Below are 25,114 nucleotides of genomic sequence, written 5' to 3' on the forward strand. Positions count from 1 at the left end.
ATAAATTATACAAGTAAAAGATGTTGAAAGTTGAAAATGGATATTTGGTGAAATAATAAAATGGATGGCGTGATACAAATGGGTAGACATTTTCTATAATAAAAAATGTATATTCAATGTACTATTTGTGTAACAATAAATATGCACAGTATACATATACACGTATGAAGGCGCATGAAAAGCTTTTAGCTTACCATGAAAGCAACAAGTGCCACGTCAGACATGTGTGAATACAACATCCTTATTTTGACTTTTATTCTCTCCTTCTCTCTTTAAAATGTGACATTCACGCGCCACCTCTCTCTGCCTCGTCTTCTTTCTCACCTCTTCCTCTTTCTAACCCACACTACAAGCTTTTACCTTTTTCTCCTCTCTGAAACACCCTTCTCTACCGTTTCCCCGGTTACGTTTTTTTCGTTGCTCTTTCTCTCTATCCATTTCAATTCTCTACAATCGCTTTTTGCATGGTGCTGAATGATCATGGCTCACACCAAAAAACTCATTCCAAATCAACACTTAGGTTTTGTTTCTCGCCCCTTTTTCGTTGTAAAACTCGTGTTTTCGTTTCTCATTGTTATCAACATTGTGGTCTATTTGAATTAACGTTTTTCCTTTCTTCTGCATGCCCCGGATTGTCTAAGAATTTCGACGTGTATATATAACAAATTATAGTGTTACATTCTTTGCTTGCCAATTGGATTCTCATTTTTTTCCTATATGGTTTACTTGTTCTTGAATCAGTGATTACTATTATTGGTTCATGCTTACAATTTTAATGCAATCTAATAGGCAAGAAAAACTGATTTATGTGCCAATTGAATCAATACATTGTATGTGTCTTTACTTAATACACAAACAACAGTTTCTCATGAAATTCACTATTCAAATAGAGTAATGTGCTTGTGTTTGATTCTGATATCATATACTAGCATTTGATTGTTTCATGTACTCTAATAGAGCTTGATGAGATACTACGAGAAGCAGAGCGTCGTTGGTTTCGGCCTGCTGAAATATGCGAGATACTTCGCAATTATCAGAAGTTTAAGTTATCATCAAATCCTCCCATTAGGCCTCCAGGTATTGATTAACTTTTCCCTGCAACCTCACTTGGCTAGGAATACATTTTGCCAGGTTCGGAGCTTGAATCCTTGACATGGAAATTCCCACACTTGAAAGACTTTGTGGGTAAGGGTAACCAATGGGTAACAAGATCATACCCTATGATCTTGTAATTCATTTACTGAAGGCATTTCCTTGTCAGTATGCAGTCCATAAAAAGGATGAGATTCATCTGAAACGAGTTTGTCTCAAAAGTCAAAAGTAGGCAAGTAAAGATGTATTCACATTAGATTTTAGTGGGTTAAGATCATGATATATTTTAGATTAAATTATTAAGGGTGGATATATGCTTACTTGCCTGTTTTAGAAACATTCACTTTAGAGGAGCTTTTTTAAAATAAAAATATATTTAAACAAGACATGCTTGACAATTTGGAACCTTTTTTTCCTCCATGAATTCCATGCAAGACAGAGAAAAGTGATAGTAGAGTTTAACTAGAAAGGTTTTATCTTAGCACCACCAACCCCTCTATAGGAAGGCCATAACCTGTACATATGCATTTAATTACAGTATATATGCTGTGTACAAAGACGGGGGTACTAATTTAGCAATATCTGTTGTTCCCCTTTTCCAGCTGGATCACTATTCTTGTTTGATCGAAAAGCACTTCGTTACTTTCGCAAGGATGGACATCGGTGGAGGAAGAAAAAAGATGGGAAGGCTGTGAGAGAAGCTCATGAAAAGTTGAAGGTGTGCTGTTCATTTTATTTGTTGTAAGTTTCACTTTTTTGAATCATTATTTAATTGAACCTCTTACACTAGCAAAATGTTGTGTTGAAGTAGCCTAATGGTAATAACCACTTTAAAAGGTTAGCTTTTATTTGTTGTATGGTGCCATTTTCTTATTTTATTTTGGTCACATGAGCTGCCTAATTAATTTCCCCAACGTTGAGTATAGGCTGGTAGCGTGGATGTCTTGCATTGTTACTATGCTCATGGGGAGGATAACGAGAACTTTCAACGCAGATGTTATTGGATGCTTGACGAGTGAGTCTCTGTCATTCTTGGCCCGTGGACTCAGGCCTAATTTAAGCACTTGTATTGAATTATTTTATTTTTTGCTGTCATCTTGAACATTGTTCTGTTTTTCAGGCAATTGGAGCACATTGTCCTTGTGCATTATCGAGAAATTAAAGAGGTATGCCTTTGCTCCACTCTTTAGCAGTTTTCCTTTTGTGTTACTTAATGTTAATTTGGATAGGATGCTGTTATTGAAATCAGAGTCCAGGTTAATATGGTTTTAGGCACGACTATATTGCGATTTTCTTTTTGTATCTGTCTTCTGAACTTGTTGTAATGAGTGGCTTTTATGGGTGATATGATCAATTAATTGTGATTGACCTATGATTGATCCATCAAAGGATGTTCTGTCTTTATTTTTGTTCCTTAAATTTGCTTGCTTTGCACATTTTAAGTGGTCTATTGTTCTATTATGTCATTCCTCTACAGGGATACAAATCTGGTATCTCACATTTGCCTGTAGTTCCAGAAACCTTGGCTGGTAGCTCTCGAAGTAGTTCAGCACCTTCCGACGTCAAAACAAATTCACCTATATCTGTTGTTCAAACATCTTTCACATCAAGTGCATATAGAGTTGGTCAGAATGGACGCATTTCCGAGTATGAGGATGCGGACTCAGAGAGTGGTCCTCGAGCTTCGTCCCATGCTCAATTTACCAGTAATTCAATAGCTCACACTGCACCTCTGCTTGCAAATGAAGCCATTGGTAAGCTGCATGAGAGTATAGGTGTATAATTCATGAAGTGCATATCCAGTGCATGCTTGTTGTTACCTCAAAAAGTATTAGTAGTGCAGATTTTCAATATTTTGGTTTTATATGCTACTGATCTTTCACAATTTACTTATACAGAATTGTGTATATCATTATATTTTTTCAATTATTTTGATTATGCTATTTTGATATCGGGTCATGATAACTGCTGCCCTAGTGAAGGAATCTACAAAAAGATAGATTATCTTGGGAAGCTAAGTGTATCACTTTTCAATATAATTAATACACCATTTCCCCGCACAAACGTTTCTTATTTGATTCCTTAAGCATTCTCCTCTGATATTAGTATCACTTTCCATAAAGTTATAGTAAATTTCACCCACAAAACTGTTGAGTTGTTATAATTCGTCTTGAGACATATTTGTCATTTTATGTTGTTAATAGTCAAGTAAGATTTTAGCAACAAAGACAGCCTATTGCCTCAGTCCTTTCTTCACTCTCATGCCTTTAACTGTATTTGGCCCCGAGGATGGTACTTTTTGGTTACCGAGTCAATCCATTATAGCAGTTCTCTTTGGATTTCTGAATATGTGAATTAGCTTTCTGTGGTTCAGGATTTTCTGAGTTATCTGGGAACCCTTTAATTCATTTGCCATCTCTCCAGAGCTTTTATCCTGGTACTGGCTTGTCTCCATGGCCATCAGCTCAGAACTCTAGCAGAAACACAATTAATATGCATGATAGAGAACTTCTTCTTGAACGATCCACTGAAGGCACTGAGGATAAAAGGTTTGATTCAGATGATGGCATTGTTTTCAGTGATAGTCTCGTCAGTGACATATACATCCAGCCAGTTGCAGAAATGTCACAGAATGTAAATCAGGTACATTAATTGCAATTATCATGAAATGTTATACTCTGATGCCCCATCTCCAATTTCCTTTATGAATATGTATCTCAAATAGACGCCCATTACTAAAGTGTGTGCTATAAGGAAGGGGATAGGAAGTTGAGGATCAACACACACATGGGTAAGGATGACAGAATAGGAAATAAAAGAATAATCATGCCGATAGTCTATGGTTCTGCGCATAAGTGAAGGCTGAGCTTGAAAATAGTGGTGGGAGAATAAAGGAGCATAGTTGTGGTAAATTAGAATATAAGGGGGATATGAAGTGCGCGGTAGGGCAAGAATTCAGAAGTTAGTCTGCTTATTGTACTCTATTTCTGTAATTCTAGGTTTTAACCCTAGTTTCTGTAATTGATTAGAGCCATTCCTGATTATTTTATAGCCCAAAGTTTGGGCAGAGCTATGAATTTGTGTGTGAAGCAAAAAACCTAAAGAGCACTAAGAAATTATTAGTCAGTACATATAATAGTATATGACATGATCTTGAGATACATGCACAGATGCACTTGTGCATACCTTTTATGCCTGATAAGTTGACTCACTTATATACTGTTATCTTCTGGATTTTCCTATTGCAAACTTGTTGCTCTGTTCTTTTTATAGTTTACTTCATGAAACATGATGCTTTCCCCATGGGACTTTTTTACATTGTGGCAGGTGCAAAAGGAGCGTGATTTAGATTCATTTCATGCCCATTCTAATCATACAGTTGTTGCAACTACTACAACCCTAATTGAGCAAAAACTCCAAGATGGCTGTACTCGTACCGACAATGATGAACCACAACATGTTGAATATTTGGAATTGAAGCAGCTTGGTAGTTTTGGAAGGTGGATGGATAACGATATCGGTGGAGACTGTAATAATTCCTTCACGGCTTCAGATTCTGCCAATTGTTGGAATATGCTTGAGGCTCATAATGAGGATAAGGAGGTGTCCAGTTTACACCAGATGCAGTTGGATATGGATTCATTAGGCCCTTCTCTTTCCCAAGAACAACTATTTAGCATCCATGACTTCTCTCCAGATTGGGCATACGCAGGGGTCAGAACAAAGGTGTGTATTTTTTTTTTCATGTAACATCAAATTCTCTCTTAGACATGCCTGGATTCTTAATGAATTTGTATGTTCGTGAGTTCACAATATAAAAATCATTATTTTACTTGTTTCTTCCTTCTGTGAAAGGTTTTAATAGTTGGCACATTTTTGGGAAGTAAAAAGCTTTCTAATGAGATCAAGTGGGGATGCATGTTTGGTGAAATCGAAGTTTCTGCTGAAGTTTTGTCAGAGAATGTCATACGGTGTTATACTCCTTTGCATTCACCTGGTCGGGTTCCCTTCTATGTTACCTGCAGTAATAGGTTAGCCTGCAGTGAGGTCAGGGAATTTAAATATTGTGAAAACCCAACCAACTTTGTAGGTCCTGTGGGTATTAAAATCACACCAGAAGAAGAATTACAATTTCAAATGCGATTACTTAAACTAATAGACCTGGGTCCTGACAAGAAGTGGTTGAAGTGCTCTGTCGTTGAATGTGAAGGATGTAAACTTAAAGGAGCATTGTATTCTATAAGAGATGATAGTGGAGTATCTCAAGAAAGTTTCCAGATTGATGGAGGTGATCACATGAACCCGAGAGATGTATTATTTCAGAGGTTAACAAGGGACAAGCTTTATGAGTGGTTGGTATTTAAGGTTCATGAAGGAGGAAAAGGACCACATGTGTTGGATAATGAAGGCCTAGGAGTAATACATTTGGCATCTGCTCTTGGTTATGTTTGGGCTATGAGTTCGTTAGTTGCTGCTGGTATCAGTCCTAACTTTAGAGATGCTCAAGGAAGAACAGGACTTCACTGGGCCTCATGTTTTGGGAGGTAAGATCCTATCAGAGACTCCTCAATTTAAGAACTTTCTTCCTATATAACCTCTTTTATCAGTGTTCTGTATTCAACTTAAATGTGTACTAGTATATAATTTTTATTTCATTTCTTTATCACCATGTCTCCATTTGTTTTAGCCCTTTGACTCAAGTTTTAAGTTCTCTGTTTTCTTAATTGTTGACATAGTATTTTATGGGATAGATATATTAGTTTCATGTAATGACTGTGCATCTGTGCTCTGTTCGATTTGTCTCTCCAGAGAGGAAACTGCGATTGCACTTCTCAAATTAGGTGCAACCCCAAGTGCTGTTGAGGATCCAACATCAGCATTTCCTCAAGGACAAACAGCAGCTGATTTAGCTTCAAGTAGAGGACATAAAGGCATTGCTGGATATTTGGCTGAGGCAGATCTGACAAGTCAATTATCTACATTGACTGTCAATGAAAATGTGATAGACAATGTGGCCACAACCGTAGCAGCCGACAGTGATTTTGAGTCTACTGGAGCTGACTCATCTTATATGACAATGGATGAGCAGCACCATCTAAAAGAATCACTTGCTGCTTTTCGAAAATCAGCTCTTGCAGCTGCTTCAATCCAAGCAGCCTTTAGAGCAAGATCATTCCGTCAAAGACAATTATCCAAAAGTAGCAATGATACATCTGAAGCAGCATTTGACCTAGTTGCTGATGCTTCGGACAAGGTTCAGAAGATGGCTCATTTTGAAGATTATTTACATTCTGCAGCTTTAAGTATTCAAAAAAGATACCGAGGGTGGAAGAGAAGAAAAGATTTCTTGAAAATACGCAATCGCATTGTAAAAATTCAGGTACTTGTGCACATAAAGCATTCTAATAGCATCATATCATGATCATGGCAGCTTTTCTTGATAAGTTTTATAATATGCTGTTGTCCATTGCCCCCTAAAAGAGTTCTTGTTTTAACAAAAATCTTGAGGTGCACCGTTTGAAATATTATGTTGTTACTGGAGCTTTTTATTAGGTGTAATGTATTGTGATTTCATTTTGCATTTGCCATTTCCTTGAATGTCCATGCTGTGTCTAATTTTACTACCTGTGTCCTTTGTGTCAATTTTCAGTTTCATCAGCCTTGACATTTGCCGTACATGCATTTGCAATGGAGGTGATATTGTATCCTCATTTAACTTGACTCTTGTGTATAGGCACATATTAGAGGACACCAAGTTCGTAAGCAGTACAAAAAAGTTGTTTGGTCTGTCAGCATTGTGGAAAAGGTGATTTTGCGCTGGAGAAGGAAAGGAGCTGGCCTGCGAGGATTCCGGGTTGAACAGCCAGTTGGCGTTGTGGCTAAAGATGCTGAGTATGAATTTCTAAGCATCGGGCGGAGGCAGAAATCAGATAATGTTAATAAAGCTCTAGATAGAGTCAAGTCCATGGTTCGTAACCCAGAGGCGCGTGATCAGTATATGAGGCTTGTCATGAAATATCAGAATCTTAAGGTAGTTCTCTCTATTCTCTTTTATTTATTTAAAGCAAATGTATTTGGCTAATTCTACTTTGTTGCTTGTTCTGGCATCATACCATTTAAAAGATTGGTGAAGATGGAAGCAGTGAATCACAGCATGTTGATTAGAATCTCAAGGGAAGAGAAAAGGAACACTGATGACTCAATTTTTGTTGATACTAAAAGCTTTACAGATATACCTTTATATGTAAGTAATGTCTAGCATAGTTTATATGAAAGTTCTGTTAATTTGAAAGGTAATAGAACATTCAGAAAAAAGATTGGGTAAATAATCTGGATATATTATAATTGATAATGTACAAACTCTAATTGAAATATTTAAGTAGAATATTGTTGGTCGGAATTCTGTCTGCTAATAATATTATTTTTGTTATAAAACATGTGTAAAATGTGGATGTCTATGACATTATTCTTTTTATGAAAGATTACATAAGGCCTCTAAAATAGGTATAACTGTACTCTATAAATAGGTGTTGTCTTGCATTATACTTATTAAAGTGGAATGCAAATAATTCATTCTCGTTTTGTCCATCTATTCCTTTTTGCTTAAACAATCTTTGATCTTATTTTATATTCACTTTTATAAAATTGTATCATCACGAGACTCTAACATATGAGTGATAAGTTTATCAGCTTGGAGATTCTATTGCAAGAACTATTTTCTTCTCATTCTCTTTAGTAACTTTGTTTCTCTATATTGTTTAAGGGTCGCTTGGGACTTGGTAGACAATAAATAATAATACATCATAAACTCGTTCTTATGCAAACTTTGTTTTAGGACTAAACATATTATATTAAAAAACAAAACATACCCTCATTCACTTCTTCTAATACAATCCTTGTCTACCTAGATCGTTTAAAGGTCGCTTAGAATTAAGCAAACTACAAATAATAAAAATAATAGTCGCCTCCGATATACACTTTCTTCGACAATTCTTGTCTACATAAATCATTGAAGGATCGGTTAGGACAGAGTATAATGTCATCCGGTATCCTCCTGCTTAAAAAATACACAATAGCCAATGCCTCATATCTTACTTTGATTCTAAGAATGTTTAGGGCTGGATTAAGCTGGTTAGAAATCCAACACTGTTTTCTGGAAAATGATATTCCATTCCTAATACTAATCAAATATGTTTTTTTGGGTCGCAAGTACAAAGGTTTCCATATCATTTATCGATTTCATGCATCGAGGTGTTTGACCTGGAAGTTCAATTAGCATCACCAGTGCAATGTTCCATCTTCCAAACAGCAATAATTCCTTATTCCACAAATCACTGTTACAAGGATGTATGTATGTACCTTAATTCATATTTTATACAGTAACATTTAACAATGAGGAAGGAGAGGGCCAAGTAGTGTAACATTAAACAATAACAAAATGTATACTATTAATCAAGTGGATAAGTTTTATCCATGCTAGCTTCTCAAAAACCATGATCACAATCCACAACCTCACACTAATATAACACAAATACAAAGCAAGGGGAACAAGGGAAGTGGTCATATATTCAAAAAGTAAAGAATTACCCATTGCAGGTGGATATAACACAAATAGGCATGTGCTAAGTCTTTCTTTTCTTTGGTTTTGGATGAAATATATGTTTTCATCATTTTTTTTCTTTTTATAGCACAAGACAACTCAAGGAATGAAATGTACAGTTGAATATTATTTGTACAATTTAAATTGACTCCAGCTTTTAGCCATGTGAATTATTACCAGCTGAATTATAATACTGAGCAAGCTGATCATTAACACGAGAAAGTCGTTGAGATTGTGACAATCTCCTACTCACTCCAACGTTACCCATATTTAAAGCACCCTTATCCTGCAAACCAAAAAAACAAAAGGCTCATGATTAAGAAGAAACAAAACTTCATTATAGAATGACAAGTACTCAAGTAGACATGCCTTAGTCTTTGATGACTGTGGGACATGTTGGGTATTTCGTATCCCAGTAAGTTTTTTCACCATATCATCCAATTCTGCAACCTTCCTCAGGAGACTGGTCTTATCCATCTACAAGAAGAGGCAGCAAAAACCATAAAGACAAAATTTTGAATTCTTATATGAAAATTTGGGTCACAATTTTACATTATTCCTACCTTCAACATTTCATTTTGTGCAGAAAGCAATTGGTCTCGCTCTTGGAGTTGTTGCACTTCTATCTGAGTGGCAAGGATATCCGCCTCTTTAGTTTTCAGTTCCATTACACAGCTGAGTGACAAATTAAATGTAGTGAGAACAATGAAAATAACCTATTGAATAGTTCTAAACTTAAATAGGTGGATGAAGATTCCAAACAATAAAGACAGGACAATTGGAACAACAAGAATAATAGTAATTTAGCACATAAGCTATCTCTATTATGCTTGAATATATAGTTGGTACTTGAAGGCATCTCTTATTTGATTTATAACTCATTGCCTTTGCTGCAAGCTATGTCTCTTATTTGACAAATAAATTGTTTTCTTTTTTGAGTTAGCTAGAGGTTACCAAACAAGAGTAGCATTTTCCTTCTAGAATGTCACTTTATATGTTAATAGACATAATTTACTGTAGAACATTGTAACGTTGTTTGATCCATATAGCCAACTCCACCTGATGGTATTAAGACTGAGTTGTTATTTAGCGTCACTCCATCCATTTAAATAAACTTTGAACCCAATATGAAATATAGTGCTTAACATTGTGATGACCACGGAGGACTACAAAACTATTCATTTTATTGCAAGTCACAAAAACCAGCATAAAAGTTGTCTATGTTAGCCTTTTTCTTTTCAATGTTAGTGGGATAATTGAAAATGTGACAAGGAAACAAAGGTAATTCTAGAATCAACAGCTGCTCCAAATGGAAGACAATCAATTAGATTTTATAATCACATAGGAAGAACAGATTGGTCGCACATGATTCCGGAAGAATACTGACCTCTCTCTTTCTTCAAAGAGATCATTAATCCGTAGCCTTAGGTCGAGATTCTCCTTTTCCTATTGAGAAAGAAGTTATAATTAAGATAAACACACAGCAAAATATATAATAGACCATAATTTTGGCAGCAATTACCTTTGCGGAGAACTCCTCTCTTTGATGATGAGCATCCTCTACTAATTTCAGAATTTGATTTTGGTCTATCAATTCCTGGAACATATCATAAGCAAAAATTGCAAGGCAATGAGAAATAACAACCATGAAATCTCACAATTTAAAAATGAAATTGAAACTTACTGCATAGTTGGTGATGTCCAGTTTGACACCGAGAAGGTCCCGAATGACATCATGAGTCATGCTTTCAGCAGCACCCAGCCTTGCTTGTAGCATGCATAACTGATCCAATAAAAAACTTTTAATATATTAGGAACTGACAAGCTGTTGTACTAATTATCATCACCATGGTTATAGAATTTATTTGAGAAGATATTCAACCTAAAACAAATGAGGATATAAGGATTAGGTTTTGACTATCATTCTTCAAGAAACAATCATATGATATGATGTATCATCATCATCTAATCCATTTGTAACAATCATATGACAATGAAATTATGTGTACTCTATAAGCATCTACATTTAAGACCGTAACAAAAAATGGTTAAAGACCTCCTTTTGCCGGCCAGCTGCAAGTGCTTCTAGTTCTTCCACACGGAGCCTTGCTGCTGACAATTCTTGATCTTTCTCCTGATTCATCTGTTGAACAATATTTGAAATGCATCTGAATGGTGAGCTAGAACCTCTTGTCCTTGTTGAGCTTTTCTCGAATTTCTCTGATGCTGAATATGACATTTCTGTTTTCACTTCGCGAAACATGGACTCCAGGCACTTGTACTAACCACAAAAAACATGGAAGCAAAAGATATGGCAACGTAAGAATGACAGATGATGTCAACTTCAAGGTTTCTCAAATAAAAATATTGTTAAGACTTGAAGTGTGTACCTTCTGTTGATACTGCGATGCTTGGGCTTCAGCATGCAATACAATTTCAGAGATATATTCTTTGCACTTTTTTATCTTCCAAAATATAAACAAAATGTTAGACTTCAAGAAAAAAGTGAGATACCCATGTTATTTAATTGCTATCAAATGAAATATCTAGGATGTCAAGGACGGCACCTCTTTATCTTGTTCAGCATTTTCCTTTTCAAGATGCTTTATCCGATTTAGTGCTTCATGAGGTTCCAGCATTTTACTGTGTAGTGGCCATCATCAGTTTTTTGTATGACGGGGAATGGAGAAGTTAAATAAGAAACAAATGGCAACAAAATATTTTCCCTATTAAGTATGGTGGGCTACATGGATAATGCAAAAACCAATAATGCAAAGACATTCATTTTGATCAAATTTTGGTGAGTTTCTTTCACAGTACAATCTAATCATGTGCCTCGACATCATTTAAAGACTCTGACTTATTAGGTTGTATCATTTATCATAGTCAAATTCCTTCAAAGATATGATAGTACGTTATTAGATGATACATGATACTGTGTAGTTCTACACATGCCATTGAGCAATATTAAACTACAATATGGATCAAGGATAGCAGCTTTAACCTAGATATCTGTTCTCCAGTTTGAACACTCATTCTATCGGAATCTGCATTCTGGGATAAGTTGCTAACTAATAATAGTCTCTCTTTCACAGCATGGAGTTCCATTTCAAGTGAACCACACATTAAACGATGCCCTTCCACCTCCTCATCCATTTCATGGACCTTGAGAACAACACAGTTTAGTTAGTAAAAAACTAACAAGTAAAACACCAGTGGAATTATTATACTGAGCAATTTTTAGCAATCAAGCATGTCCATGCTACTAGTATTGAACATTAAAATATTGCCCAACCTCAACTTGCTTTGAATTAATTCTCTCAGCCTGTCCATATACAAAGCATAAATCATACATGCAACTAACCTTTTTCTCTAAAACATTAACGGTAGACTCAAGCTCCTCAACAGAATGTTCCAAAATCCTGACTTCCTCTTCCTTTTGTTCAGCATAAAGCTTGCTGGACTCTGACTCCTATAGAAGAGATTTCATTTCCACAAAAAATTATTCCACCAATGGTAATTATTTGAAAGGAGAAGGAACCAGAACAATCAGCAGATAGGTACCTGACGCGCTTCAATGGCAATAGCTTCCTTCTCATCAACAAAAGAATAAGCCATCTCAAGCTTATCATTCAATGCACAAACTTCTTCTTGGAGTTGGTTTCTTTCATTTATAACAATTCTTAGCTCATCGTCAATGTTTTCGAACAAGGAAAGTGATTGGTTTTCCAGTAAAGCTGTCAAATTAGCGATTTCTTTTTCCAAACCTTTAATCACCTCTTTATGTTCATCCAGCTGCCCTTCAGCTTCGGATTTCTTTCCATAGAATTCTTTCAAAAGCTCCCTTAACTCTGTATTTTGATCAGACAGTTTGTCGGTTGATTCTTTAGCAAGTTCAAGCTCATAATTTGATGCAGTCAAAGCCTTTTCAATATCAGCAAGAGAACCTTCGAGAGTTCTGTTTTTGACCAGCATATCATCAAGCTGACTTTGTTTAATCTCCAGCTCATACTGAACTTGGCTTAAAGAAAATATTAACTTCTCAGTGTGGTCCTTGATGTCCTTACTGTTAGAAGTGGATTCCTGTAACAGCCTAAAGTCGAAAAGTAAACCCTCTAATAACTCTTGTTTCCTCTCTAACTCCTTTCTAAGAGCTGTATTTTCATATTTTACTCCAACATTGGACAAGTCTGGTTCCTCTTGCACATTCCCATATTGATCTTTTTTCCATGTGCCTTCATTACCAATACTCTTGACAGGCTCTGCACCACTTGAGCAATTTTTTGGATAACTATGCAATCCCCCTTGTCTGTTTGTTTTGAAATCATGTTTTACACAAATGCTGGTACATTTACTGACATGCTCTATTATACGAGAATTGGATACAACAAAAGATACAAACCCTTCCCCCACAATCTGAGAGCAAATATCTTCGACCGATGATCTTAGGCTATTGATAAAGTATAGCATCTCCTGCCCCGCCACAAGAACATCAGGGTACATCATCATGAATCTCTTCTCAACATCGGTTTGCACTTGCAAGAAACACTCTTCTAGCATAGAAACTGAGTTTGTCATCTCTGTTAAACTGACATGGATGTATTCCTTCAGCAATTGATTCTCCTCCTCTTTCTGACATATCGTCAATTTGAGTTTTTGAATGTCATCTGCCAAGCTTGCTCTCTCAACCATCAAGTTTTCACCAGCCTGCTTCCACATAACAGTCACCTGTTTTGAATCTTCAAATGCTTCTGTTAATGCATGTAGCATAAGATCTGCTTCCTTCACCGTTGCATTAGCTTCCATAAAATTGGTTAAGAAGCCATCAGCAGGCTGAACATCTCTAAAACCAAATACCTGAATCATATGTATAGAATTAAAGAATATAAGAGAAAAATGCATTTATCCCCCCCCCCCCCGCCACACACAGTGAAACCTTTGATGACTGTAAAACAAGCAGTTGTTGTAATACTCAGTGCATTTGTTTCATGGAGTTTGGCCACTAAATGATATGTTACATACCTCTGTGTCATACTCAAAGTGCGCTTCATCTTTCTGCATCTTCAATGGGAAAGGTACAGCCTCTTTGTTCAGTTCTGTTATTCATCATTACACGATTTAGACTAAGCAGTAAATTTCAGATGACTAGATACAAGACAGAAATGGTCTTTAAAAAAATAAAACATATATTTTTGGATGGAAATGAAAAGTTGGTAGAGAAAGATACCATTGGGGTAAGAACAGGATCCATCGTCCAATTTTTCGAGGAGTGCAGACAAGTGAACAAAAACCTTTCGAAAACTAGTGTATGTGCAATGTAATTCTTTACTAACGCATGATATGGCTGTTATTTTTCCAGGAAATTTAAGGTTACAAGTATATCTGGATCCATGCAATTTGCTTTCAGAAGAAATACTCTCAGTTTCAGTTGAAAAGCCAGAGATCGAAGAACTATCAGCACTGAATTCATCAGCATCTATGAGATCCACGTCCACCATTGGTAAGCTAGATGTATGTACTTCTGCACTAACATCATTCTCTATGATATTCAGTCTTCTATTCATTTCAACAAGTTGCTCTTTTATCTGACACAGTGTGAGATGGCAGTCTGCAAACACCTGATATTTGTTTTCATTTGATATTAGGGAGTCAACTGTATAACAATCCGAACTTCCATGAACCATCATCCGTAAATCCCTTACTTCTTTCCTCATTTCCTGGGTATATTTGACCAAGTCCTGAATCAGGTCCCTGTAAGCAGAAGAAATACCCAAGGCACCAGTTTGGGAAGCTGCAATCTGAGTTTCTGTATCTATAAAGAAGTCTTTTACAGCATTCTCCATCTCCAGTACTTCTAGTTTTGTTAAGTCAACTTGAGCCAAAAGATCATTCAGTATCAGATTATTTCCAACATCTTGACTCTCATAAATTGTACAACAGCCTTGCCTAGCTTGCACATTTTGTCCAGGGACGGAAATATATTCCTCAACACCATTTTTCTGAAGTGGAACATAATTATGAGAAAGCCACTTCGCTACTACAAATGCAGCATCAGATTGCTTGGCTGCTTTACACAGTTGAATGTTTTTATAGTTTAGATCATTTTCCACCACCCTTACCATTTTGGTGTTCTCATTCAAAAACACTTTTAATTGAGTTGCCTCTTCAACGCCTTCATTGTTGTCTAGTTGTTCAAATGCACTTAAGGCTACAGCTGCTTCTTTTAAGGTGCTTATTTTCAACTCCATGTCCAATACCATCTTTTGTGCATCTTCTAAGCTATTCCGTAGCTGCTGAATTGTTTCCTCCTTCTCAATATACTTTTTGACAGCCGTGCCGACCTGTTCAGTAATCCAAGCATTGACATACGGAAATGAACAAGATATGCTTTTTACTTCGCCACATGCATCTTTGAGAGATCTGGAACCATCTATAAGGAAGGTCGTCAGTTCCAAGATTCCTTTTTCCCATTCCAAACTCAGTCTTCTGACCTCCTCTTCTTTTGCTGCCACCACATTTCTTAGCTCTGTATTTTCTTGAGCAATGGAGCATAACCTCCCTTCTAGCTCTGATTGAATACTGGCAACCTCATCCTGCAAATGAAGAATTGTTCTGGTTGTTTCCATCTCAACCTCTTGACAGACCATTTCAATCTGCTGTTTTTCAGATAACTGTGATGCCCATTTCTCTTGATATTGGTCATTAAGTAACTTTACTTCTTCAAGATTCTTACTCATTTTCTCTAATTTGGACTCCATCACTTTGCTGTTGTTGTCTTCATTATCTTTAGCAAGCAATATTGAAGAACCCAAAGCATTTCCATCAATTATATTTGCTAAAGCATCACCCGCTTCCCATGTAAAGGATGGCATCTCATCCCCAGAATCACTTCTCATGTATATTGTCTCAACCTGCAAAGTCTAACTGATTATGATGAACTTGTAACACAAGGAAATACAAGCATATAATTTGATTCGTTGAAATAATGAGCATAAGGACATGCTAATCGATTAAATTATTTTCAAATACGGATTCAGTATGGTCCCCCATTCCAGGTCCAGGGGTGTTTTTGTTAATGAACGATGTTTTATTTAATGTTTGAGAATTCTTGTGTAATTCATAAGAACATTTTTTTTAGATGATCATACATCAATTGCAAGTATACTTTTTTGCTTTTCTTCAAGAAACTTCATTTAGGTGCTTTCCATCTTTCATTTCAAGTTATGGAATTACTATAGCTTTTAGTCATATTGAAATCTGGTACTTGCAATAAAGATGCAACACTTCTAGGATATGCAGCGAAATGCGTTTATGTTAAAGAAACTATTTTAAGCTGAAAACTAATTTGTATCTTTGCTCACCCATGAACATTTATTTGTCTTCAAGAATTCATCAGGATACTCATATGAAGAGTTCAGGGCCTGCAAGGATGGAGAGGGATTAAACATCATGAAAAAAGGTTCAGCCACATGTTAACAAGAATTGTTGGTATTTCATACAAAACTCTCAAAGAATCAGAGTTTACTTGATTATAGTTTAAACAATTTCCCAGTTCGGTTTGTAGTTTATCTACTTCTCTGCAGCACAAATAATGAAGAAAAAGGGTAGAAATCTGTCAGCAATCTACAGTAAAATAGTGTTTAGGGTCACAACATATTGATATCACACCGATACCCATAATTTTGATATGGAAAAAGAAAATAAACAGTCATTTTAAACACCCATATCATCATGTACCACGATCTACATGCTTCTACTTCACAAAATATCTAACAATAATATTTTTTAATTAAACACAGCATCAGTAAACGGGCATAAAAAATGTAGCTTAGAATACAGTGGAGCCCAAGCTTAAAAACATTGTTCAACAATACTAAATGATTATTTGCCAACTTCTACCTGATCAATTTGGAATTCATATTCCGGCAATCTTCCAACTCTTGATCAGTATTGATGTCCTGAAATATCAAAATGCATGCCAAGTGAAAACAGGAACTTCTGATGGCATAACTAAAATTGCATAAGTAATGAAAGATTTTCACCTGCTCTTCATTTTTCATTGACAATGTAAAATTTTCTTCAAGTGTGACAAGGAGCTGCACATGAAAAACAAAATAGCAAATATCCATAATTTGGAGTCTGTACCACATGGAAGTTGAGTTTTACTTTCAGGAGAGAGTAGGATAGGTTCTAGGATCTAGACAACCTGTTCACGCAATTCATCAAGTTCTGTCAGCAATCTTTCCCGCTCTCCATGCTCACAAAAGTTCTGCAATCTGGTAGTAAACAATGATACAAAATGAGTCATTGGCATCATGGAATAGATTAGGACTTAATAACATTGACTGTCCATTTAACGTACAGTTGCAGTTGTTGCAAGAGTTTATCATTCTCCAAAGCAAGTTTGGATGATTCTGCATTTTTATCAACACTCGCTTGCAGCAATTTAATCTCTTCCTGTAATGACCTATTTTCTTCCATGAGATACTTCTCAGCTGTAAGTTTATCATCTACTAATAATTCAAGTTCTTTGATCTTCTTCTCACTATGCCTTAGCAAAATTGTAGTATGCTGAGCATCCTTTTCCCTTTGTTGAACCTGCAGTGAAATCCATATAAGTATTAAGCTCGTGATAATAATGACGCCTGTTCACATAATTAACCTCAATTACTTTTTGGGTTCAGACATTTGATTAAACAAAATTATTGCAAGGCTTTCAAATACATGGAAACATGAAAGCTAACTTTTTGTCAAAATCATACACACCAAGCAGTTCATGCCTTCAATTTCAGCCTGTAAATTCTGGATTGTAGTCTGAGCCATTTTTTCTCTCCTAAAGGCACCAAGCAGAGCAACCTTCATGGATTTCATCTGCCAGATATAGTAGCTTTAACTTTTCTTGAATCTTATTGTGACAACTATTATTGGATAAAATCCTATTCCTTGATAATCTAATGTGAAACAAAAAGCCGCATCATAACTTGCCATAAGACTCACCTCTTTGTTTGGAAAATGTAGTTTGTGACCAACTGTTACTCTTTCTCCTAAAGAGTCATATCTCTCTGACACGTCACTCAACCTACCGTTTTTAGTAGTTGGCTCCAAATTTGATACAGGAATTGGAAAATATTTATTTTTCATCAGAAAGGACAGCTGGCCCTGTTCAAGTTCAGAAAATGTCTCAGCTGACTAGCTCTATGATGCCATAAAATATGTGGAAAACCTCCCACAGTTTTGAAACACTAAATAAAACACCTTTAACTGTTCAATTTGCCATTGCAGAGCACTTATGTCACCGGAAGCATCTTCATTCACTTTTGCCTATTTAACATTAGGGGGAAGAAAATAAATTAACTTATATCTTATTTATGAATAAAAAATATTACAAAGCATGCATTGAGGCATGTTTCGTTGTTTTTGAAAAGAAAAAAAGCAATACGTGTTTAAACAGGCGAATACATTGTTTTGGATGAGCTTGGCACGTTGGGCAAACTTCAGAGTGCTGAGTGTTTCATTAGCAGAGCTAAACCAATATCAAAATCAATATTAAGTATACAAGAGGAAAAATGGTAAAGACCATTATTTAATTCCAAGCAACAAGTTTACACAAACCAAATGGATGGGCTGACATTTGCAATAATCATTGTTTTTGAGTTTCCACCTAAAGAATCCTGTATATAAAGTTTGGAGAGTACAAACATATTACTCCATAAAACAATGTAATAAAGATTGTGCAAGCCATTACCAAGAGAAGATCATCCTTATTTTTTGAGCTTCATGTATCTAACCTGAAGGAGAAAAGTAAGCCTCGAATCTCTATAAGGGACATGCCTAGGCTTCCCATGTGCTAAGTCCACCAGAGTCATTATGACCAGGCTAATCAGACCAAAGAACAAAATAATAAAATGTCAGACAATTGAACATGACCTCCCTTCCACATTGAACCAAAAACATATCAGCAGCAAATGAACATGTCCTTAATAAAGTTACCCAAGAGTTGACAATGATTTATTTATATTTGCTGCTTCTTTCAAACGTTCACTATCTGTTCCGGAGCTTTTCTGCCTGAAAGAATATGCAAGGCCAAGTTAACCAAGCTTGAAAAAGAAATAGCATCAATATATATAGAAGATTCTGTGTCATAAAATTTACAACTACCTTTCAGAACCAGCCAAATCTACCAAGTTTAATCTTGCAAACCTAAAGTGAGTCTTAGAATCTTTCTCCCAGTGACTTTCAATGATACAAGTAAAAACACTGTGAGACCGACTGCTCTCACAATTCATATGAGTTGCAGCTACTTTTCTATTTGCAGTGCCCTGCATAAGTGTATAAGAGAATAAGATCATGCCAAAGACAATCATGCACTAGTACATAAACTAAGGTAAATTCTATTTAATATTTAATTTTGGCCACAAAGCCTCACCTGTAACAAAAGTCTGAGAACATCATTAACAGTTTCCACACTATGTTCAGTAAGGTTTTCAACATATACCCCCTTCTTCAGATCTTCTCTGAGCTACAGAGAGAATATTGAGTTATAAACACTGCTCTACTATATACAGAGCATTACATTACCAATAGTTTAAAACAAATTACATATATGAAATTGAGATTTACTTGCAGATTAGTCGATGAAGGTTCTAGAAGATCTGTTATTTGCTCATTGTATATCTCCAAAAAGGAACACTTGCAACTGTATTTCAGCTTATGATCCCACCGGCTCTCTTGTTCCTACATAACACGAATAGCAGTTGAAAGAATGACCATCTGAGAAACCCCTTTAAACTGACAAGAACAATCTATGCATATTAACACATGAGCACTCTAAATATCTCACTGCTTTAATCCTCATAAATAAGTAGTCAAAAACTCTTGGCGTTATCCCACTATCTTCTGTAAGGTTTCCTTCCGTTTCTTTGAGCTCACCCATCATGGTATATGTCTTGCCACTACCCGTCTGCAGAAATTCAGCCACAGCTTTAGCAGCCAAGACAAAAAACAACAATAAAACTATAAATAGCTCGTCGCAAAGATCAAGAAAGGAAAATCATGCCATTCATACCTGACCATAAGCAAACATACAACTGTTGTAACCAGATAGGCAATTCTCTACCATAGGCACTCCAGCAACTCTGAACAGGTTTTCCTAAACCAATTTAGGCATTAACGATAAGCATTTGAAGTATGTCCTTCTCAATATGCTCATCTCGTAAAAAAATATTAATTAAAACTGTAAACAAGTTCACCCACGACTTATAAAGCACATGTACTTCAAAATAGTCAGCATATATGTGTGAGACACGCAATTGTATTGGATAGTTCCCAAGTCTCGTAATTGTATTATACAATTTTTCACTTTTGCAGTTTCTATTTTTATATCATTATAGATTGGAATGTCACAATAATTAGATGAACATTCACACTTAATCCATGATCACTCGTGCTCATTTTTAAAACGTTAATTCTCTATTCCAATTTAAGATTTGTAGTTTTATACTAATTTTATACCTCATATTGTAGTCATGAAATATCCTATCAATTTCTCACACCCATGTCCTATGATATAACCGTAGCTCCTAGCCCAGCCCATAATAGTTGAAGTAAAAGAACAAATGATACCTGAGACAAGGTCTCACAAGCTATGTGATCAAAGGTGAATCTAGTTTCAGGATGACCAAGCCAAACCAAACTTTGAGCACTTTCCTGTTTCAAACACCTTCCATATCCTTGTGAAAGATTCTCCATAGTATTCAACGGTCGAATCCTTATCATCACCTGAACATAACAACACAATCTTTAACAAATGCTAAAATAGCCGAAACAAGAATTACCAATTCCATAAAACTGTACCTGCACATTATGATCCATCCAGAACGAAGGATCGTCTTTGAGCTCAAAATGTGGAACACTCATACTCAATTCAGTGTTATTTGAAAACAAAACTCCTTTCAACAATGAACACGAGCTCGTTACTCTTCCTTTGCTTCCTCCTCCGATTGAAACCCTGGAACCCGTCCTCGCCGGCGTATTCTGCGCCGAGTTAGGCTCCGATAGTGACTTTCCATTCCGAGCCGAACCTCGGTGATAACCGTTTCCAACCCTATCAGACCGAGCTGGTCGAGTCGGTTCGAATTTGAAGTGAGATTCAGCATCAGATTCGTGAGGTTCGGATTGATACTGAGAAGGATCGGGTATGGAATTAAAAGGAGTTCGAGGAGGTGGATAATTGATTGTGTTTTGCAATGATGATTCGAAATCGTTCTCGTTTGATTCAATTTCATTGTTTCTTCGATTCAACATTTTGTTGTCGATTTGAATTTGATTCATCAATGAGTTTTGAAAGAGAGAGAGAGAAGTATAAGAGTGTTAGAAATGCGTTCATTCAGGATAGAATAAGAGAACGCGCCTGAATTCAAATTCTATTTTGAGAAATTGTGGATCTGACATTTAACTTTTTCTTAATTGCAATGTGGTCCCCCAAACACTTTATTTAAATTTTAAACCTGTTTTGGAGGTATGATTTGTGATTTGCGGAAGGAAAGTAGTATTAAATCTTTACCTAAGATGTTATATTTGCCAAGTTCCAAGAGACAAGGATGACAGCAAGGCAATTTATTTATTACAAAGTACAAAGATTAATTAATTGATTAATTAATTAATTAAAGAATTGATATTTATTTATCATACTTTATATATTTAATGAGTTTCTATGTCTAAAGTTAAGTTTATTTGCTTATTCAGACTAACTCACTTTTGAGGAACTTTTTTAAAGAAATTATGATGTTTCTGTTTTTGGTTTTAGAGCAAGAAAAAAGAGCTGTGGATGAATATTTATCGTAAGACTCACTTCGATGCTAAATAGATATAACATGTTTTATGGATATTATGTCACAATTTTACCCTATCTTTGGTTTCACACTTGACACTTCCTGGTAAGAGATTAGCTTTTGGTCTTCTTCTTTTTTTAAAATGGATAAAGTTACTTCATCCTTCCTTACACATATTCTATAACAAAATGTGAATTTTGGCATTTCCAAATAAGAATCATTGCATTCATTGACTTGCCCCTTTTGTTTAAATGAGTGAAGCATCCAAGTCCTAGATTAATTATGTGAAAATTGATTTATTTTAGTTTAGATTTTATTTCTCCTCATAGGTTCAAGATTTGTATATTAACGTGTTTAACCTTTGTTAGTGGTAGAATAGATAACTTTTGGATTTTACACATTATTAAATGTAAAGTTTTTATACATTGTTATATGGGAATAAAGTATCTCCTGATATAAGAAAATAAGTTATCTCCTCCTGCCAGTGAAATCATGACATGTGTCATGTTTCATCATTTTCTATAAAAATATTTTTAAAAATAAACAAAATAGTACACATATTACATTTTTACTAGTTAGAGGAGATAAATTATTTCCTAATATATTAGAGATACATTATTTTCTTCTTATATTATGTAATTTGTTGAAATATCATTTGATATGAGTTGATTATGTTTAATTTTTTTAGGAAAGGCTAGCATGCCATCATATTCCTTATCACACTCTTTTCAACACACCTTTCATCATGACTCATGAGTCCACATCATCAAGGAGGGAAAAGATAAGAAGAAATGTGTGGTAGTAATTCCATATTACGTTAACATTTTATTTTAGATCTAATCTCAACCATTTAGTTTCATCCAACCATGTTATCATAAGCAACTCCTCTAATTATCAAGTTACAACAATTTTTAAAGCTATGATTCCTAATTATATTAACCATTTTGTCCTATATTTTGTCCTACTATACAGAGGCAGTTAATTCATGCTGTTGAACATTAATTCAGGTCATAGCAATTCAATGAAGAACATTACAAACATACAACTACACCAGTTCTATCTACCTTACTAATGGAAGAACTTAAAGACACTTAAACTTAAAAACTATGAAAGGATCCTCATCACTGTGTGAAGGAAAGTTACAACAAATAAAACCAATTGGTAGTGTTTCCAAGGAAAATTGCTTTGTCCCTTTGATATTACGCTTCCAGCACCTGATGACATACAATACAGAAACAGAATCACTAAATCAAACAGAGTATATAGTTCGAAAGAATTGATAGGTAACTCATTTGGGCTTACTTTTATCATATAAACACTTATGTAGGTGATTCAAAGAGTCTACAAATATTAACTAGTCATATTTCTATAAGCTCCTAGGAGGCATTAGGAAGAGTTTATTTCAGCTCATGAAAACTACTTATAAATGACTTACAATCTATAAAAAAATTATAATTTGTTTCATTAAGCTTATTAAAGAAAGATTATGAAAATTAGTTTTTTAGCTTGCTTGTGCCTTTTTAGCTTATTTCAATAAGTTAGGACACAAGTTTATGAAATAAGCTAAAAAAAAGCTTATAAGAATATCATAAGCTCTTATATGATAGCCACTTCATAAATAACTAATAAGGTATTATTCTAATGGTGTAAGACACACTAGATTCATGTAGACCAAAATATCAAATGTTTGATTTCTGAGAATACTAGGATGTACAATTATGCACCTCGCGAAAGATTAGTTCATTAGCCACATGGTAAAGTGATATTCTTCGTTATACAAAAATAACCCTTCATAAATAAAAGCATTTACTAGTGAATTCAAATCTAGTCCTACTTACCACATTGCCTGGTGGAATTGTTGGAAGTTGAACAGAGACAAAGAAGACCTTCAGTATCAGTATCAAACCCACAAGTGCCACCAGATTGTTTACAAATTTCACATCCAGTATCTGGCACACTGAAAGACATCTTAATACCATAAAACCAATCCAAAGGTCCAACACCCTTCAAATTATTAGTATTAAACACACTAGTATAGTGTGTGCAATCCAATATATTCATGCTCATAAACTTCACAGTATTATAGCTAGTGAAACAACAAGGTGGGGAACTATTTGAAAACAAATGGAACACCCTAAAGGCATTGCAAGAACCATAGAGTTCATCACAAGTGTGACCCTCAAAGTTGAAACAAAGATATTTATAATGGTTCAGAACAGGAGAATCTATAGAGCAATTTAGTAGCACAAAAACAGTGTCCTGTGATGGTGGGATTATAGCAGATTGAATATCAGTCATGACAAAATCATGGTGAGGTTGAAGAATAGAGCAAGTGGACATTGCAGGGTCATAGATTGTCATTGATTTTTTGTCATAGTCAATGGATTGGACTTTGTAAGCACCTGAAGGTGTTTGAAAGAACAAGTCATTTGTGCAGTTTAGCATGTGCCTGAACTGTGGTGCACCACACCCATCTTCTATGCCAAATGGGTAGTTAATGGGAATGTTACCACATGAGTTTTTGCATGGAGAAAGTGTTAGAGTTATGGGAATGGCTTGGAGTTGTAATGTGAGAAGGGCTAGTTTGAAGATGGTGAAGGGTGCTAGTAGTGGAAACATGGTAGAAGGGAAAGTGAAAATAATATGAGTGAAAATAATATGAGTGACTTTGGGATACTGGAAAAAAAGTATGCAAATATCCGTAATTTACTCTCATAGGTTTGAATAGCTTTTTGAACGTTGGGGTGCTGGGATCCACTTTGTTGAAAAATTGAACAAAAGTGAACTGGTTTGCATTGTGAACAGTGGTCTAGCTTCATTGGAATGCGTTTCGGTTCAATACTTCAATTAATATATATGCACTGCAAAAGCTTGTGCCATTTGTAAAAGTTTATGTACTGTGTCAGATAATTTTATAGACCATGTGAGATTGGCTGCAACATACTTGCACTGGACACGACCTTACTGCTGCTTGAAACTTGGAATATTTGATCAGCACTAACATAAGTTAATATTATGTTATACTTTGTGAAACATAGTTAATTAGTTCATATTATTAGAACATGTTATTAGCTCATATCTACACATTATTGTTACGATTTACAAGTCTGCTTTTATTAAGCACGGCTTATGAGTGAGTTTTGTTAATGAGATTTATATGTGAGCGCACCAAGACATATATAATTAGTTCAGTCTATATTGGAGATGAGCACATAACCCTTGTTTTGATTGCCATTATAAGCTGGTCGTTTTTTTTTTATTCTTTGTTCTTGCAGGTTGCTTTCTTTGGACCTTTTAGGCTTGCCCATCGGATAAAACCTTATAGTTTAGAAAGAATGATTAAATAATCAATATATGTAAGGAATATTTTTGGCCCTTACAAGAAGCCGTCCACACATTTTTATATGAAAAAAAAAATGTATTCAATTATTTATATTTAAAAGAAAAATATGTATGCATCGATATTGTAAAAGTTTTTTCATCATCAGTACATCATTAATCATTCATTTTTAATTATTATTAACTCTTAAGTGAAGGTAATACAAATGAATGGTGAATAATGTACTGACTATGTATAAATTTTTACATTATC

At 35.2% G+C, this 25,114-nt stretch overlaps 3 protein-coding genes across 5 annotated transcripts; 1 reads left to right on the forward strand and 2 right to left on the reverse strand.

Annotated features, from left to right (window-relative positions):
* The first annotated feature begins 225 nt into the window (after positions 1-225).
* On the forward strand, positions 226-7,678 carry LOC109338387 (calmodulin-binding transcription activator 3-like). Of its 2 annotated transcripts, XM_019575609.1 has the most exons (12): positions 227-520; positions 958-1,077; positions 1,695-1,810; positions 2,019-2,107; positions 2,213-2,258; positions 2,570-2,846; positions 3,467-3,735; positions 4,420-4,818; positions 4,948-5,636; positions 5,902-6,472; positions 6,827-7,123; positions 7,216-7,678. In XM_019575609.1, exons 1-12 carry the CDS (start codon positions 475-477, stop codon positions 7,255-7,257), a joined length of 2,961 nt encoding a protein of 986 aa, XP_019431154.1. In that variant the 5' UTR covers positions 227-474; the 3' UTR covers positions 7,258-7,678. The 2 variants fall into 2 exon arrangements, with proteins under 2 accessions (XP_019431155.1, XP_019431154.1); XM_019575610.1 differs by lacking the exon at positions 2,019-2,107 and having other exon boundaries at positions 226-520; positions 1,695-1,833.
* A 967-nt stretch (positions 7,679-8,645) lies between these two features.
* LOC109338386 (kinesin-like protein KIN-12C) lies at positions 8,646-21,093 on the reverse strand. Of its 2 annotated transcripts, none has more exons than XM_019575607.1 (34): positions 20,546-21,093; positions 20,315-20,470; positions 19,758-19,841; positions 19,533-19,652; positions 19,313-19,426; positions 19,119-19,211; positions 18,851-19,011; positions 18,683-18,757; positions 18,481-18,568; positions 18,305-18,363; positions 18,152-18,215; positions 17,948-18,013; positions 17,690-17,851; positions 17,459-17,563; positions 17,055-17,290; positions 16,899-16,968; positions 16,735-16,788; positions 16,592-16,650; positions 16,218-16,269; positions 16,054-16,113; positions 13,920-15,603; positions 13,715-13,788; positions 12,257-13,549; positions 12,057-12,164; positions 11,697-11,857; positions 11,260-11,335; positions 11,083-11,157; positions 10,749-10,973; positions 10,377-10,475; positions 10,215-10,289; positions 10,080-10,138; positions 9,256-9,367; positions 9,062-9,169; positions 8,646-8,978 (listed from the first exon to the last, which is right to left on the reverse strand). In XM_019575607.1, the coding sequence occupies exons 1-34, from the start codon at positions 21,020-21,022 to the stop codon at positions 8,850-8,852; spliced, it is 6,633 nt and encodes a 2,210-aa protein (XP_019431152.1). In that variant the 5' UTR covers positions 21,023-21,093; the 3' UTR covers positions 8,646-8,849. The 2 variants fall into 2 exon arrangements, with proteins under 2 accessions (XP_019431152.1, XP_019431153.1); XM_019575608.1 differs by having other exon boundaries at positions 8,646-8,962; positions 9,061-9,169; positions 20,546-21,092.
* Positions 21,094-22,621: 1,528 nt separating this feature from the next.
* On the reverse strand, positions 22,622-24,174 carry LOC109338384. Its single transcript, XM_019575604.1, is given in 3 exon segments — positions 22,622-22,736; positions 23,361-23,525; positions 23,527-24,174. Coding segments are annotated over 3 exon segments (795 nt in total). The 5' UTR covers positions 24,142-24,174; the 3' UTR covers positions 22,622-22,721.
* Between the last annotated feature and the right edge of the window lie 940 nt (positions 24,175-25,114).

The sequence above is a fragment of the Lupinus angustifolius genome, unplaced genomic scaffold, assembly GCF_001865875.1.
Source record: "Lupinus angustifolius cultivar Tanjil unplaced genomic scaffold, LupAngTanjil_v1.0 Scaffold_24_2, whole genome shotgun sequence".
In the NCBI taxonomy this organism is placed as follows: Eukaryota; Viridiplantae; Streptophyta; class Magnoliopsida; order Fabales; family Fabaceae; genus Lupinus; species Lupinus angustifolius.

Bases quoted from the DNA above. Each gene is read 5' to 3' on its own strand.
- LOC109338387 (XM_019575609.1), top strand. From the start codon at position 475: ATGATCATGGCTCACACCAAAAAACTCATTCCAAATCAACACTTAG. The intron at 2,259-2,569 runs GTATGCCTTTGC...ATTCCTCTACAG, and splicing joins ATTATCGAGAAATTAAAGAG to GGATACAAATCTGGTATCTC. The intron at 4,819-4,947 runs GTGTGTATTTTT...CTTCTGTGAAAG, and splicing joins ACGCAGGGGTCAGAACAAAG to GTTTTAATAGTTGGCACATT.
- LOC109338386 (XM_019575607.1), bottom strand. From the start codon at position 21,022: ATGAATCAAATTCAAATCGACAACAAAATGTTGAATCGAAGAAACAAT. The intron at 9,368-10,079 runs GTCAGTATTCTT...TTTGTCACTCAG, and splicing joins CTCTTTGAAGAAAGAGAGAG to CTGTGTAATGGAACTGAAAA. The intron at 8,979-9,061 runs GCATGTCTACTT...TTTGGTTTGCAG, and splicing joins CACAGTCATCAAAGACTAAG to GATAAGGGTGCTTTAAATAT.